This window comes from Mandrillus leucophaeus, unplaced genomic scaffold, assembly GCF_000951045.1.
Source record: "Mandrillus leucophaeus isolate KB7577 unplaced genomic scaffold, Mleu.le_1.0 Scaffold2, whole genome shotgun sequence".
Lineage (NCBI taxonomy): Eukaryota > Metazoa > Chordata > Mammalia > Primates > Cercopithecidae > Mandrillus > Mandrillus leucophaeus.
In genome coordinates this window covers 5,614,793-5,626,952 of record NW_012102031.1, presented here as the reverse complement: position 1 = coordinate 5,626,952, position 12,160 = coordinate 5,614,793, and the positions used below count along the sequence as shown (strand labels likewise).

Genomic DNA, 12,160 nt, shown 5'->3' with positions numbered 1-12,160 from the left:
GACCCCGAGTGCCTGCTCGTGGCCACCGACCGTGACCCATGGCACCCGCTGAGCGACGGCAGCCGGACCCCTGGTGAGCGCAGGAATGGCGGGGAAACTGAGATGGAGGCGATTTGCGCATTCGCCTCCACGCCTAAGGGTGAGGGGCGGGGAAGAGGCGTCTCCAGGTGGCAGGTGGGGAACAGGAGGGTGCGAGGGAGGCCCAGGGTGCTTTGGTGTGTGTAGGGGGATGATACCTGTAGCCGCCATCCTGTGAGGGGCAGAGTGTGGTCCCTGTTGGACAGATGAGGAAACTGAGGCCCATTGTAACTCAGGGAGTTGGGCGGAATTCTGCCCCACCCACTATCGCTCTGGGGTTGGAGAGGAAGCCTGGGAGGATTGTCCCTCGTTGTGAGGGTTGAAACTCCATTCCCAGAGGTAGGGTGTAGGCAGGTGTGTGGAGAGCAAAGGCGGTGGAGTTTGACCTCAGTTCCAGGTCCATCTCCAGCTCCACAGCTGTGTATTCATGTTCAGTTACATAACCTGCAAGCATCTCTGCCTGGGTGAAAAATGGCAGCGCTCACCGTGCCCGGTGATGGTGATCAGGGTGGGTGCCTGGCACGTAGTAGGTGTTCAGATGATGTAAGTTGTAGCCAGAGTCCACCATGTTACAGAGAACTTAATGAAACAGCTTGGCGTGTGTTCTTCTTTGGTTTCCAAATTGCTCTGGAGATGGGAGTTATTGTCCCATTTCTCAAAGAGACTGAGGCAGCCGGATGCAGTGGCAACGGCCTGTAGTCCCAGCTGCCTAAGAGGCTGAGGCGGGGGAGGATTGCTTGCGCCTAGGAGGTCAAGGCTGTAGTGTGCTATCATTGCATCTGTGAAAAGCGACTGTACTTCAGCATGGGCAACATAGTGAGACCTTGTCTGTAAAAGAAGAGGAAAGAAACTGAGGCTAAGAGAAGGGAAGTGAGCTGCCCAAGAACGTATATAGTGAGCCCCTCCACCTCCTGTGTCCCCACACACCTGCCTCCATCCTGCCTCTGGTAATTGGTGTTTCAGCCCTCACACATAGGGACAGTCCTCCCAGACTTCCCCTCCAACCCCACCCCAATGATGGGTGGGGCAGAAATCTGCCAGCAATTCACTGGCAGAGTGATAGAGCGCCGGAACCTGAATTTGGGCTTTGTGACACAGACCTCCAGTCCAGGGCACTCTTAACTGCTGTCATCTTGCTAGTTCAGCCTTCCAGGGGAGACAGAAGCAAAAGGAGGCCCCTCTATTGTGGAGGGATTGAGTTAGACAAGATCAGGTGGCAGCAGAGGCTACTTGGCAGTGGTCAGTGTGTGTGGACAGGTTAATAGCCCAGTCAGTAGACTGGGGCCGTGGACAGATCTCTGTCACTCCCTCTCTGCTGGCCACTGACCCATGTAGTCATTGATATTAAATCCTGGGGGTACAGGATGGTATTGAGTGAAGAGAAGTAAACACAGGATTATGGTGGGGTGGTGAGCAGGGCCTAGTGCCAGGGGCATCTGGGAAGACTCCCTGGAGGAGGCATGATGCGGAGCAGAGTGATAATACACCAGAAGATGTAAACCCAGTGTTATGGCATGGCAGAGAGGGATTCCGTAGTCCTTGGCCTCTCCTGGCTGTGCTGCACACCTGCTTGGTATGTGGGCCCACCTCAGCCTCAGTTTCCCCATAAATCTGTGTTGAGGGCTCTCTGGTCGGGGCTCTCAGCTGCAGCAGCTCTTGCCTGCCTTAGGCCATGCTATGAAAAGTTTTTCCCAGAAGGCCTTAAGGCTCAGGTTAAGGCTGTGGGTTAAGAGGTTCTCCAGGGCACAGGAAGGCTGGTTGTCAAGGAGCTAGGGAGAAACCAGGCCCTGCCCATGCCTGCCTTGCAGGCCTCTGTGGAATCCAGACCCCTGTGGTCTCAGTAGCCACCCGGCTGTGCCCACCCATCCTGCTGTCACTCCCACAGCCTAGAGGGGGAGGCAGAGGCTTAACAAACACGGCTCTGCAATCATGTTTGTGCACAACTTAACGATGCAGCTTTCAAACGGTGTGGTGTGGTGTGGTGTGACGTGACAGTATTAAAAGCCCTCATGATGCTTATGTCTGAAATAATGCAAATATCTGACCCCCAATTCCTCCTCCCCCGCCCCAGGGACCTCCGAAATTGTGTGTTTATCTTGTCACCACATGGCAGCCACTTGAGCTGACAAATAGAAAGGCCTGCTGTCTTAGGAATACGTCATCAGCATAACATGCAGAGCCGTGGATTAGAGTGGAGGGGAGTGGAATGATGGTGGCCTGAGAGACGTCGGCCTGAGAGAGGCCCAGATGCCCCTGCTAGGAGGCTGGCTCCCTGGGGTCAGGATCTTTGTAATGTTGACTGCTCTGTATCCTGTGTCTAGCATGTAGTTGGGCCTTAGTGAGTATTAGCTGAATGAAGGAAGTGAGACACAGGGCCCAAAGGTGATCAACTCCATCCTGGTGGGGAAGGACAGAGTTGGGGCCATTCTTGAGCTCAAAAGAACATTTTGGGATGACTCAGTGAAAGCCCTTTCCGTCCCAGAAGGAATTGCTCACCAGCGGAGCACATGGCTTTTATTCTCTCTTTTTTGTTTTTTTGTTTTTTGTTTTTTGTGTTTGTTTTTTTGAGACATAGTTTCACTCTGTCGCCCAGGCTGGAGTGCAGTGGCGCCATCTCGGCTCACTGCAACCTCTGCCTCCCAGGTTCAAGCGATTCTCCTACCTCAGCCTCCCCAGTGGCTGGGATTACAAGCGCTCACCACCACGCCCGGCTAATTTTTATTCTCTACCAAGTTCTTAAAACAGGCAGGTCACAAGATGTCAGATGAGGGGAGAACTCCCAGGGGTGTTGCCCTGGGCCAGCGTGAAAGCATGAGTTCTGGCCCACCTCGGCCTTGATCTTATGACCCTGGGAAGTTCCTCTTCCTCATCTGGGGGCAGCAGGGCTGAGGACTCTTGCTCTCCCTACCTGTTTTCCCCTTTCTTCCCCTTCCTCATCTTTGCCTTTGGCTTAATTGAGTGGAGTGTTGTCGGCTATGGGAAGGGAGATAGGAGGCCCAGAGCATTTGGGGTCAGACCAGTGGCGCACTGAGAAATGTGGAATAGCAGGGAAAGCCATGATTATACTGTGTGCTGGCTTCTGTGGTGTAAATACTCCCAATACAACCGACCTTGAGCTACCAACGTGAAGTCAGTCCCTGAAGGTAGGGTTGGGAAGACATGTGCAGTAGCACACACCTTCTTACAGATTTCCACCATCACAGGTATGGTGGAACTTCAAGAGCAAAACAAGCAGAGGCTAGTGTGGTTCAATAACTAAGAAGTGATGAGTTTTGAGAACTTATTAACATTTGTTTTAAACATTATCATTTAGGCCGGGCGCAGTGGCTCACGCCTGTAATCCCAGCACTTTGGGAGGCCAAGGCGGGCGGATCATTTGAGGTCAGGAGTTCGAGACCATCCTGGCCAACATGGTGAAACCCTGTCTCCACTAAATATACAAAAATTAGCCCGGTGTGGTGACACGCGCCTGTAATCCCAACTACTCGGGAGGCTGAGGCAAGAGAATGGCTTGAACCCAGGAGGTATAGGTTGCTGTGAGCTGAGATCGCTCCATTGCACTCCAGCCTGGGCAACAGAGCGAGACTCCATCTCTAAATAAATAAATAAATATAAAAAGCATTATCATTTAGTTGTAAATTTGTAAGCTGACTTTTTTTTAGACAGGGTCTTGCTCTGTTACCCAGGCTGAAGTGCAGTGACATGATCACAGCTCACTTTAACCTCAAACTCTTGGGCTCAGGCGCTCTTCCTGCCTCAGCCTCCTGCGTAGCTGGGACTACAGGTGTATACCCCTGCACCCCACTATAATCCTGTGTCTACTTCTCTTCACTCACTACCATCCTGTATCCCCAGGATTTAATATCAATGACTGTCCGGGTCAGTGGCCAGCAGAGAGGCAGTGACAGAGATCTGTCCACGGCCCCAGTCTACTGATTGGGCTATTAATCTGTCCACACACACTGACCACTGCCAAGTAGCCTCTGCTGCCACCTGATCTTGTCTGACTCGAACCCTCCACAGTGGAGGGGCCTCCTTTTGCTCCCGCCTCCCCTGCAGGGCCAAATTCGCAAGATGACAGCAATGAAGAGCGCCCTAGACTGGAGGTCGGTGTTACAAAGGCCAATAATTTTTTTTATTCTTTGAAGAGACGGGGTTTCATGGTGCAGGCTGGGCCTTTTATTTGTTTGTTTATTTTAAATGCAGCTGTGCCTGGAATAAGTTGACTTTTTTTTTTTTTTTTTTTTTTTGAGTCGGCGCCTTGCTCTGTCGCCCGGACTGGAATGCTGCAGTGGTGCGATCTCAGCTCACTGCAGCCTCCGCCTCCCGGGCTTAAGTGATTCTCCTGCCCCAGCCTCCCGAATAGTTGGGATTACAGGCATGTGCCACCGCACCTGGCTGATTTTTGTGTTTTTAGTAGAGGCTGGGTTTTACCATGTTGGCCAGGCTAGTCTTAAACTCCTGACCTCAGATGATCCACCCCCCTCGGACTCCCAAAGTCCTGGGATTACAGGCGTGAGCCACGGCGCCCAGCCAACTTTTCTTTTTTCTTTTTTTTTTTATTTTTTAAATATATATGTATATTTATTTAAGTAGGAGTGGAATCTCCCTATGTTACCCAGACTGGTCTTGAACTCCTGGGCTCAAGCAGTCCTCCCACCTATGCTTCCCAAAGTGCTGGGATTACAGGCATGGGCCCCTGTACCCAGCCATAAGTTGACTTTTAATAGTACCTTCCTTTGGCTGGGCGCAGTGGCTCACGCCTGTAATCCCAGCACTTTGGGAGGCGGAGGCGGGCAGATCACGAGGTCAGGAGATCGAGACCACGGTGAAACCCTGTCTCTACTAAAAATACAAAAAATTAGCTGGGCGTGGTGGTGGGTGCCTGTAGTCCCAGGTACTCAGGAAGCTGAGGCAGGAGAATGGCGTCAGCCCGGGAGGCAGAGCTTGCAGTGAGCCAAGATCGTGCCACTGCACTCCAGTCTGGGCGACAGAGCGAGACTCTGTCTCAAAAAAAAAAATAATACCTTCCTTTAACGCCCAGCTCATAAAATTCCTGCAAGGGAAACAATTTGTACTCCCAGGTCAGAGCTGGGTTGGACCCACGCAAATGCAAATCCTTTTGCTGCCACTTACGAAGCTGTACAACCCTGGGCAAGTTACTTAATGTCCCTGAGCCTTGGCATTCTCATCTGTAAAATGGGCTTCCATAAACACCCAGCACAGGCCAGGCGGTTTAGAATGTGCTTAGTAAATGGTGATTATCATCATTTGTTCAGGGCCATTAGCATGAAGGCAGAATGTTCTGGCACAAAGACATGTCTGTGGGACAGGCACAGTGGACTTTTTGTGTGAGGCAGGATGGTACTGGGCTGGGAGACAGGACTGTCCTTTAGTTCTATACAGTCCTCCTATTGTTGGACACTTGGGCGTGTTCCACAGTTTGACTTATCAGTTACTGTAGCCCCAGACATCTTCCAGCCTGCAGCTTTCTGTCTCCAGTTGGAATTCTCTTCTTGTGATCACTTTCCCGGGGGAGGCGGACTGGGTCAGAGGTGCGAACATTTCTGTGCCCCGCTGTGTTCCGAAGGGACTGTGCCAGTTTCTGACGCCAGCCGCGTGACTTCTTGCAGCAGTAACCACAACTGCTATTTGTTAAGTGCTGCTCCATTTACAAATCACTTGCCCCTGTGATGCCCAGCGCCCCTTTGGAGGTAGGCCTTGCTTGGATTCCGCTTTTGCAGGAGTCTGGAGAAACTCGGGGGGGTCGAGTGGTTTGCCCAAAGGCCCACTGCTGCCAGGGTGAAATCGCGAACCTCAGGCAGGACTGACTGAGCCAGGCCCTGTTTACCTGCAGTAGCTCCACCCGTCCTCACAATACCCACATGAGATAAGTGCCATAGACATCCCCGTATTAGATATGGGAAAATCAAAGCACAAAGAGGATAGCTAGCCTGTCAAGAACGGTGGAGATGGAGTCCAGATGCCGGCATCTGGTTGCCCTCTCTACCCTTAGCCACTAAATAAGACTCGGAAGTGGGCTTTCTGGCTCGTGTCAGCAGCTGATTTGACCCCAGCACAGTCTGCCTCCCTGGACTTGCAGTTTCAGGGCCTGACACTGTCCCTGCCGCCCGCCTGCTGACTGCGTCTCCATCTCCCTACAGGCACCGGGAGCCTGGCCGCTGCGGTGGAGACGGCCTCGGGACGCCAGGCCCTGGTGGTGGGCAAGCCCAGCCCCTACATGTTCGAGTGCATCACAGAGAACTTCAGCATCGACCCCACACGCACACTTATGGTGGGTGACCGCCTGGAGACCGACATCCTGTTCGGCCACCGCTGCGGCATGACCACCGTGCTCACACTCACAGGAGTCTCCCGCCTAGAAGAGGCCCAGGCCTACCTGGCGGCTGGCCAGCACGACTTCGTGCCCCATTACTATGTGGAGAGCGTCGCAGACTTGACAGAGGGCTTGGAGGACTGAGCCCACTGCACCTGCAGCCACAGGCCCGCCCCTCCCCACGCCCTGATCCTGTAGGTCACGAGCCGTGTTACACACCACCGGCTCCTTGGCCCAGTTCTGCACCGGGGTGGGGCTGGGACCTGGGGAAGGTTTGAGGGACCCTTGCAACCCCCTCCCAGCAGTGGCTGGGCACTCTTTGCTGCCCCAGAAGCTGGTCTCCTACAGATTCATCTTGGCCTGACCCAGCCAGGTGGACTTATTTCCTGCCCTGTCACCTCCCCTCCTTGAAATCTGGGCCCTGGTGCCCGCTGAAGATTTCCTCTAGCCCTGAGCACTTAGTCTTCTCCCCCTTCCCTGGGTCTTCTAGAGCTCTCTCTGCCCCTCAGGTCCTGGCCTTTGGGTCCTTGTCAAGCGGAGGTCTAGGGAAACCACAACCCTTATTGTCCTGAGTGCCGGCAAAGGCTAAGTGATAGTGACCTCATCGATGTTGGGTCCTGTGGGGTACCAGTTTAGGTTCCTAAGTAACAGTGACCCTTTTCGTCCTGGAGCCCGAGTGGACCAATCGGAAGCCTAAGTGACGATGACCCTCGCATGTCCTAGGTCCCTGGGTGGACCCATCAGGACCCCAAGTGATAGTGACCCAGTGGTCTTTTAGATCCTCAGTAGAACAATCCAGAAGCCTAAGAGACAGTGGCCCCTTGATAATCTGGGTCTCACGGGACCAGTCAGGGGTCCAGGTTTCAGTCCGTAAATAACAGTGGTCCATGTCCTGAAGACACCCCTCCTCTACAAAGACTGTGATGCTCTGGGGCTTCTGTGGCCAAGCCCCACCCTTTCGTGGTCATGGTACCCGTACAGTGTTGATGGCCACAGCTCAAAGGGGGCTTTCATGTCTCCCTGTGCAGTCAGTGTTTGCAGTACCACCTCTCTCCCATGCCCACTCTCAGCTATTTATTTAATTTATGTGTGCCAGTGACGGTGGGTGGGGGCTGGGCCTTCCCCGCCACCTCCACCCCTGTTGTGACCTGTCCTTCCGTACTTAATAAAGTGCGCGTGGGAGTGTTCACCTGTGTTCGAGTCCATGTTTGGGGAGGGAGGAGGACCCCCTGCTGGAGCCTGCTCTCCCTGGAGCTGGCCTGCCACATTGTTCCCTGCATGAAATGACCCATTCCCGTTCCTGAGTGTCTTCTGCGTGTAGCGATACTTTGAGTCAAGAGCACTTGATATGTCGCTGAGTCTTGGTGTACCGACTGACTTCAGTGCTTTGGAAAACCCAGCATGTTTGAATTACTCATTCCTTTTCAGCAGGAAATGGGGGATCAGAAATACGATGTTAACTTACCAAGGGTGAACAGCTGGACGCTGTGCTCGCCTTATGCAGGATTTGAACATGCACTGGCTGACTGTAGGAAGCTGTAGCCCCCTCTCTGGAGACACTGAGAAGGGAGACAGGAGGGCGGAGGATGAGGTCTCAACCTCAGGGAGCTCAGGGGAGATGCTCTTTGAGACATCCCCACACCTGGGATGCTGCCAGTGACAGTCTACCCCGCTGGTCCCGAGCTCCTCCAGGCAGAGGCTGTGTGTCTCCCTCGTTGCTGCATCCCTGGGGCCTAATGCAGAGTAGGTGCCCAGCCATGAGCTAGCGGGGGTCCAGGGGCAGCCTGGAAAGGCCCAGAGAAGCTGAGAGCTGCGTGGGGAGGTACGGTGGGTGCTGCACAAGCTCAGCTTTGGTCTCATTGGTGAAGTGACGGTGGGACTTCAGGGTCTGGGAAATCCTCTCCAGTATGATTCTTGAGAAGAGGGTGTGTTTGACAGAGCCCAGATGCTTCGTGAAGTAGGAGCAAATGTAGTGCAGTCATGGAGACTTGTGTTTGTTTCAGAAACTCAGTTCAGCCAGGCACAGTGGCTCACACCTGTAATCCCAGTGCTTTGGGAGGCTGAGGCGGGTGAATCACAAGATCAGGAGTTCAAGACTAGCCTGGCCGAGATGGTGAAACCCTGTCTCTACTAAAAATAGAAAAATTAGTTGGCCATGCTGGCAGGCGCTTGTAATCCTAGGTACTCGGGAGGCTGAGGCAGAGAATCGCTTGATCCCGGGAGGTGGAGGTGGCAGTGAGCCAAGATCGCGCCACTGCACTCCAGCCTGGGCGACAGAGCGAGATTCCGTCTCAAAAACCAAAACAAACAGGCCAGGCACAGTGGCTCAGGCCTGTAATCCCAACACTTTGGGAGCCGGATCATGAGTTCAGGAGTTCAAGACCAGCCTGGCCAACACGGTGAAATTCCATCTGTACTAAAAACAAAACTTAGTTGGGTATGGTGGCGGGAGCCTGTAATCCCAGCTACTCGGGAGGCTGAGGCAGGAGAACTGCTTGAACCTGGGAGGCAGAAGTTGCAGTAAGCCGAGATTGTGCCACTGCACTCCAGCCTGGGTGACAGAGTAAGACAACATCTCAGAAAAAAAAAAAAAATTCAAAAATTAGCCAGGCGTGGTGGTGGTGGCTTGTGCCTGTAGTCCCAGCTACTCGGGAGGCAGGAGAATCATTTGAAGTTGCAGTGAACTGAGATCACGCAGCTGTACTCCAGGCTGGGCAGCAAAGCAAGACTCCGTCTCAAAGCAAACAACAACAACCAAAAAAAACTCAGTTCAACGTGGCTAAGGCATAGGGGGTTCTGGTCTGCTCCCTGAGGTGGTCTAGCACCCTCCAGGTGTATCCTCAGTTCTGTCTCACCATCTCCCCAGCCAACATTCTAGGACAGATTCTCATGGCCTGGCTTGGGTCATAGCCCATCTGGATGGGACACAGCTATTGGGCCATGTGACCCTCCCCGCCTTCCCCTTCACCCTCCACCAGTAAGGAAATGGTTGTCTCTACACAGTCTTGCCTCAGCCTCCCAAAGTGCTGGGATTACAGGCGTGAGCCACACCCCGCCTAAGCACTGAATTTGTTTTGTGTTTTGTTTTTGCATAGGTTCTCGCTCCGTCACCCAGGCTAGAGAGCAGTGGCGCGATCTTGGCTCACTGCAACCTCCGCCTCCCAGGTTCAAGGATTTTCCTGCCTCAGCCTCCCGAGTAACTGGGATGACAGGCACCTGCCACCACACCGGCTAATGCCACCAGGTCTGGCTGATTTTGAGTAGAGGTGGGGTTTCACCATGTTGGTTAGGCTGGTCTCAAATTCCTGACCTCAAGTGTTTGCCCACCTCGGCCTCCCAAAATGCTGGGATTATAGGCATGAGCCATCTTGCCCGGCCTCTAAACACTGAGTCTTGAGTTTAAAGCTTGAGTGTAAACCAGTCTCAGTAATTTGATTCCTCAGGGTCAGCGATTGGCTACTCTTCTGACCAATGAAACAGGAAGAGAGGTCTGGAATGTTTGCCTTGCCTCACCTTTTTTGTTTTGTTTTGTTTTTTGAGACAGCGTCTCTGTCACCCAGGCTGGAGTGCAGTGGTGCAATCTTGGCTGACTGCAACCTCTGCCTCCTGGTTTCAAGCGATTCTCCTGTCTCAGCCTCCTGAGTAGTTGGGACTACAGGCACACACTGCCACGCCCGGCTAATTTTTTGGCATTTTAATAGAGAGTGGGTTTCACTGTGTTGCCTAGGCTGGTCTCAAACTCCTGGTCTCAGGCAATCCACCCGCCTCGGCCTCCCAAAGTGCTGGGATTACAGTTGTGAGCCACCGCACCCAGCTGTTTGCCTTATTTTTAAAGGACATAGAGGAGGAAGTCACTTCTCCTGGCTTGGGGTGTGGTGCTGGGAGCCATTGCAGCCACTCTGTGATCAGGAGGTATGGCTGAGCATTTGACTCAGGTGACCCTGCTGCAGGCAGCAGAGCAGAAAGACCGCAAGAACTTACTGGGTTTGCTTTTCCCCAACTTGTAATTTAGAAAAGTTTCAAATTAATAGAAAAGGTGCAAGGATGACATGATGAATACCGCTACATCCTTCACCTAGATTTACCAGTTGTTAATATTTGCCTAGTTTGCTTAATTGTTCTTTATATGTGTTTACTTTTTGTTATTGTTTTAGAGATGGTCTCACTCTGTTGCTGAGTCTAGGCTGTACTGGCACAGTCACAGCTCATTGCAGCCTCTAACTGCTGGGCTCATGTGATCCTCCTGCCTCAGCCTCCTGAGTAGCTAGGAGCACAGGCATATGCCACCACACCCAGCTAATTTTTAAAAAAAATTTTGCAGAAACGGGGTTTCCTTTTTGTTTTGTTTTGTTTTAGAGACAGGGTCTCACTATGTTGTCCAGGCTGGAATGCAGTGGCTATTCACAGGCAGGACCCCACTGCTGATCACTGGGGGAGTTTTAACCTGCTCTGTTTCTGACCTGGGCCAGTTCACTCCTCCTTAGGCAGCCTTGTGGTTGCCTCTTCCAGGAGGTCACCATATTAATGCCAGTCTTAGCGCACTACAGCCCACGATTCCTGGGCTCAAGCGATCTTCCTGCATCAGCCTTCCAAGACGCTGAGATTACAGGCATGAGCCACTGTGCCCAGCTTGTTTACATTTTTTTAACTGAACCATTTGAGAGTGTGTTACAGATGCTAACACAGTTCACTGAAAATTCTTCAGCTTGTATGGCCTAAGAGCAAGGACAGCCTACACAGCCTACACAGCCACAATCCAAGATTACACGAGAACCCAGATATTTGATGATTTTGTTGAGCCACTGAATCTGTTATGGAAACTCCCAACTGCAGACTTCTTTTGGTTTTTTTGTTTTGTTTTGTTTTGTTTTGAGACGGAGTCTCGCTCTTTCGCCCAGGCTGGAGTGCAGTGGCCGGATCTCGGCTCACTGTAAGCTCCACCTCCCAGGTTCACGCCATTCTCCTGCCTCAGCCTCCCGAGTAACTGGGACTACAGGCGCCCGCCACTATGCCCTGCTGATTTTTTGTATTTTTTATTAGAGACGGGGTTTCACCATGTTAGCCAGGATGGTCTCGATCTCCTGACCTCGTGATCCGCCTGCCACGGCCTCCCAAAGTGCTGGAATTACAGGTGTGAGCCACTGTGCCCGGCCTTTTTGTTTCGTTTTTAAGACAGGATCTTGCACTGTCGCCCAACCTGGAGTGCAGTGGTGTGATCACAGCTCACTGCAACCTATGCCTCCCAGGCTCAAGCAATCCGCCCACCTCAGCACCCAAGCAGCTGGGATTACAGGCACGCACCACGATGTCCAGCTAATTTTTGTATTTTTAGTAGAGATGGGGTTTCACCACATTGCCCAGACTGGTCTCGAACTCCTGAGCTCAAGGAATCAGCCCACCTCAGCCTCCCAAAATGTTGGGATTACAGGCATGAGCTACTGCGCCCAGCCTAGACTTCTTATGAAAAAGTTTTCCTTAATTTTAAAGTGATTTCCATTGACTTTTCTGTTACTTGCAGCCAAAAAACCTTCCTGATACACAGACTTCAGGCACATCATTAGAAAACATTAAAAGGGCCGGACATGGTGGCTCACACCTATAATCCCAGCACTTTAGGAGGCTGAGGTGGGCAGATCATGAGGTCAGGAGATCGAGACCATCCTGGCCAACACGGTGAAACCCCGTCTCTACTAAAAATACAAAAAATTAGCCAGGCGTGGTGGCGGGCGCCTGTAGTCCCAGCTA

General features: G+C 52.5%; 1 protein-coding gene across 1 annotated transcript; it reads left to right on the top strand.

Annotated features, from left to right (window-relative positions):
* On the top strand, window positions 1–7,602 carry PDXP (pyridoxal (pyridoxine, vitamin B6) phosphatase; the record flags this gene model as incomplete). Its single annotated transcript, XM_011979137.1, has 2 exons — window positions 1–73; window positions 6,243–7,602. Coding segments are annotated over 2 exons (390 nt in total), but the record flags the coding sequence as incomplete, so codon positions are not given.
* Between the last annotated feature and the right edge of the window lie 4,558 nt (window positions 7,603–12,160).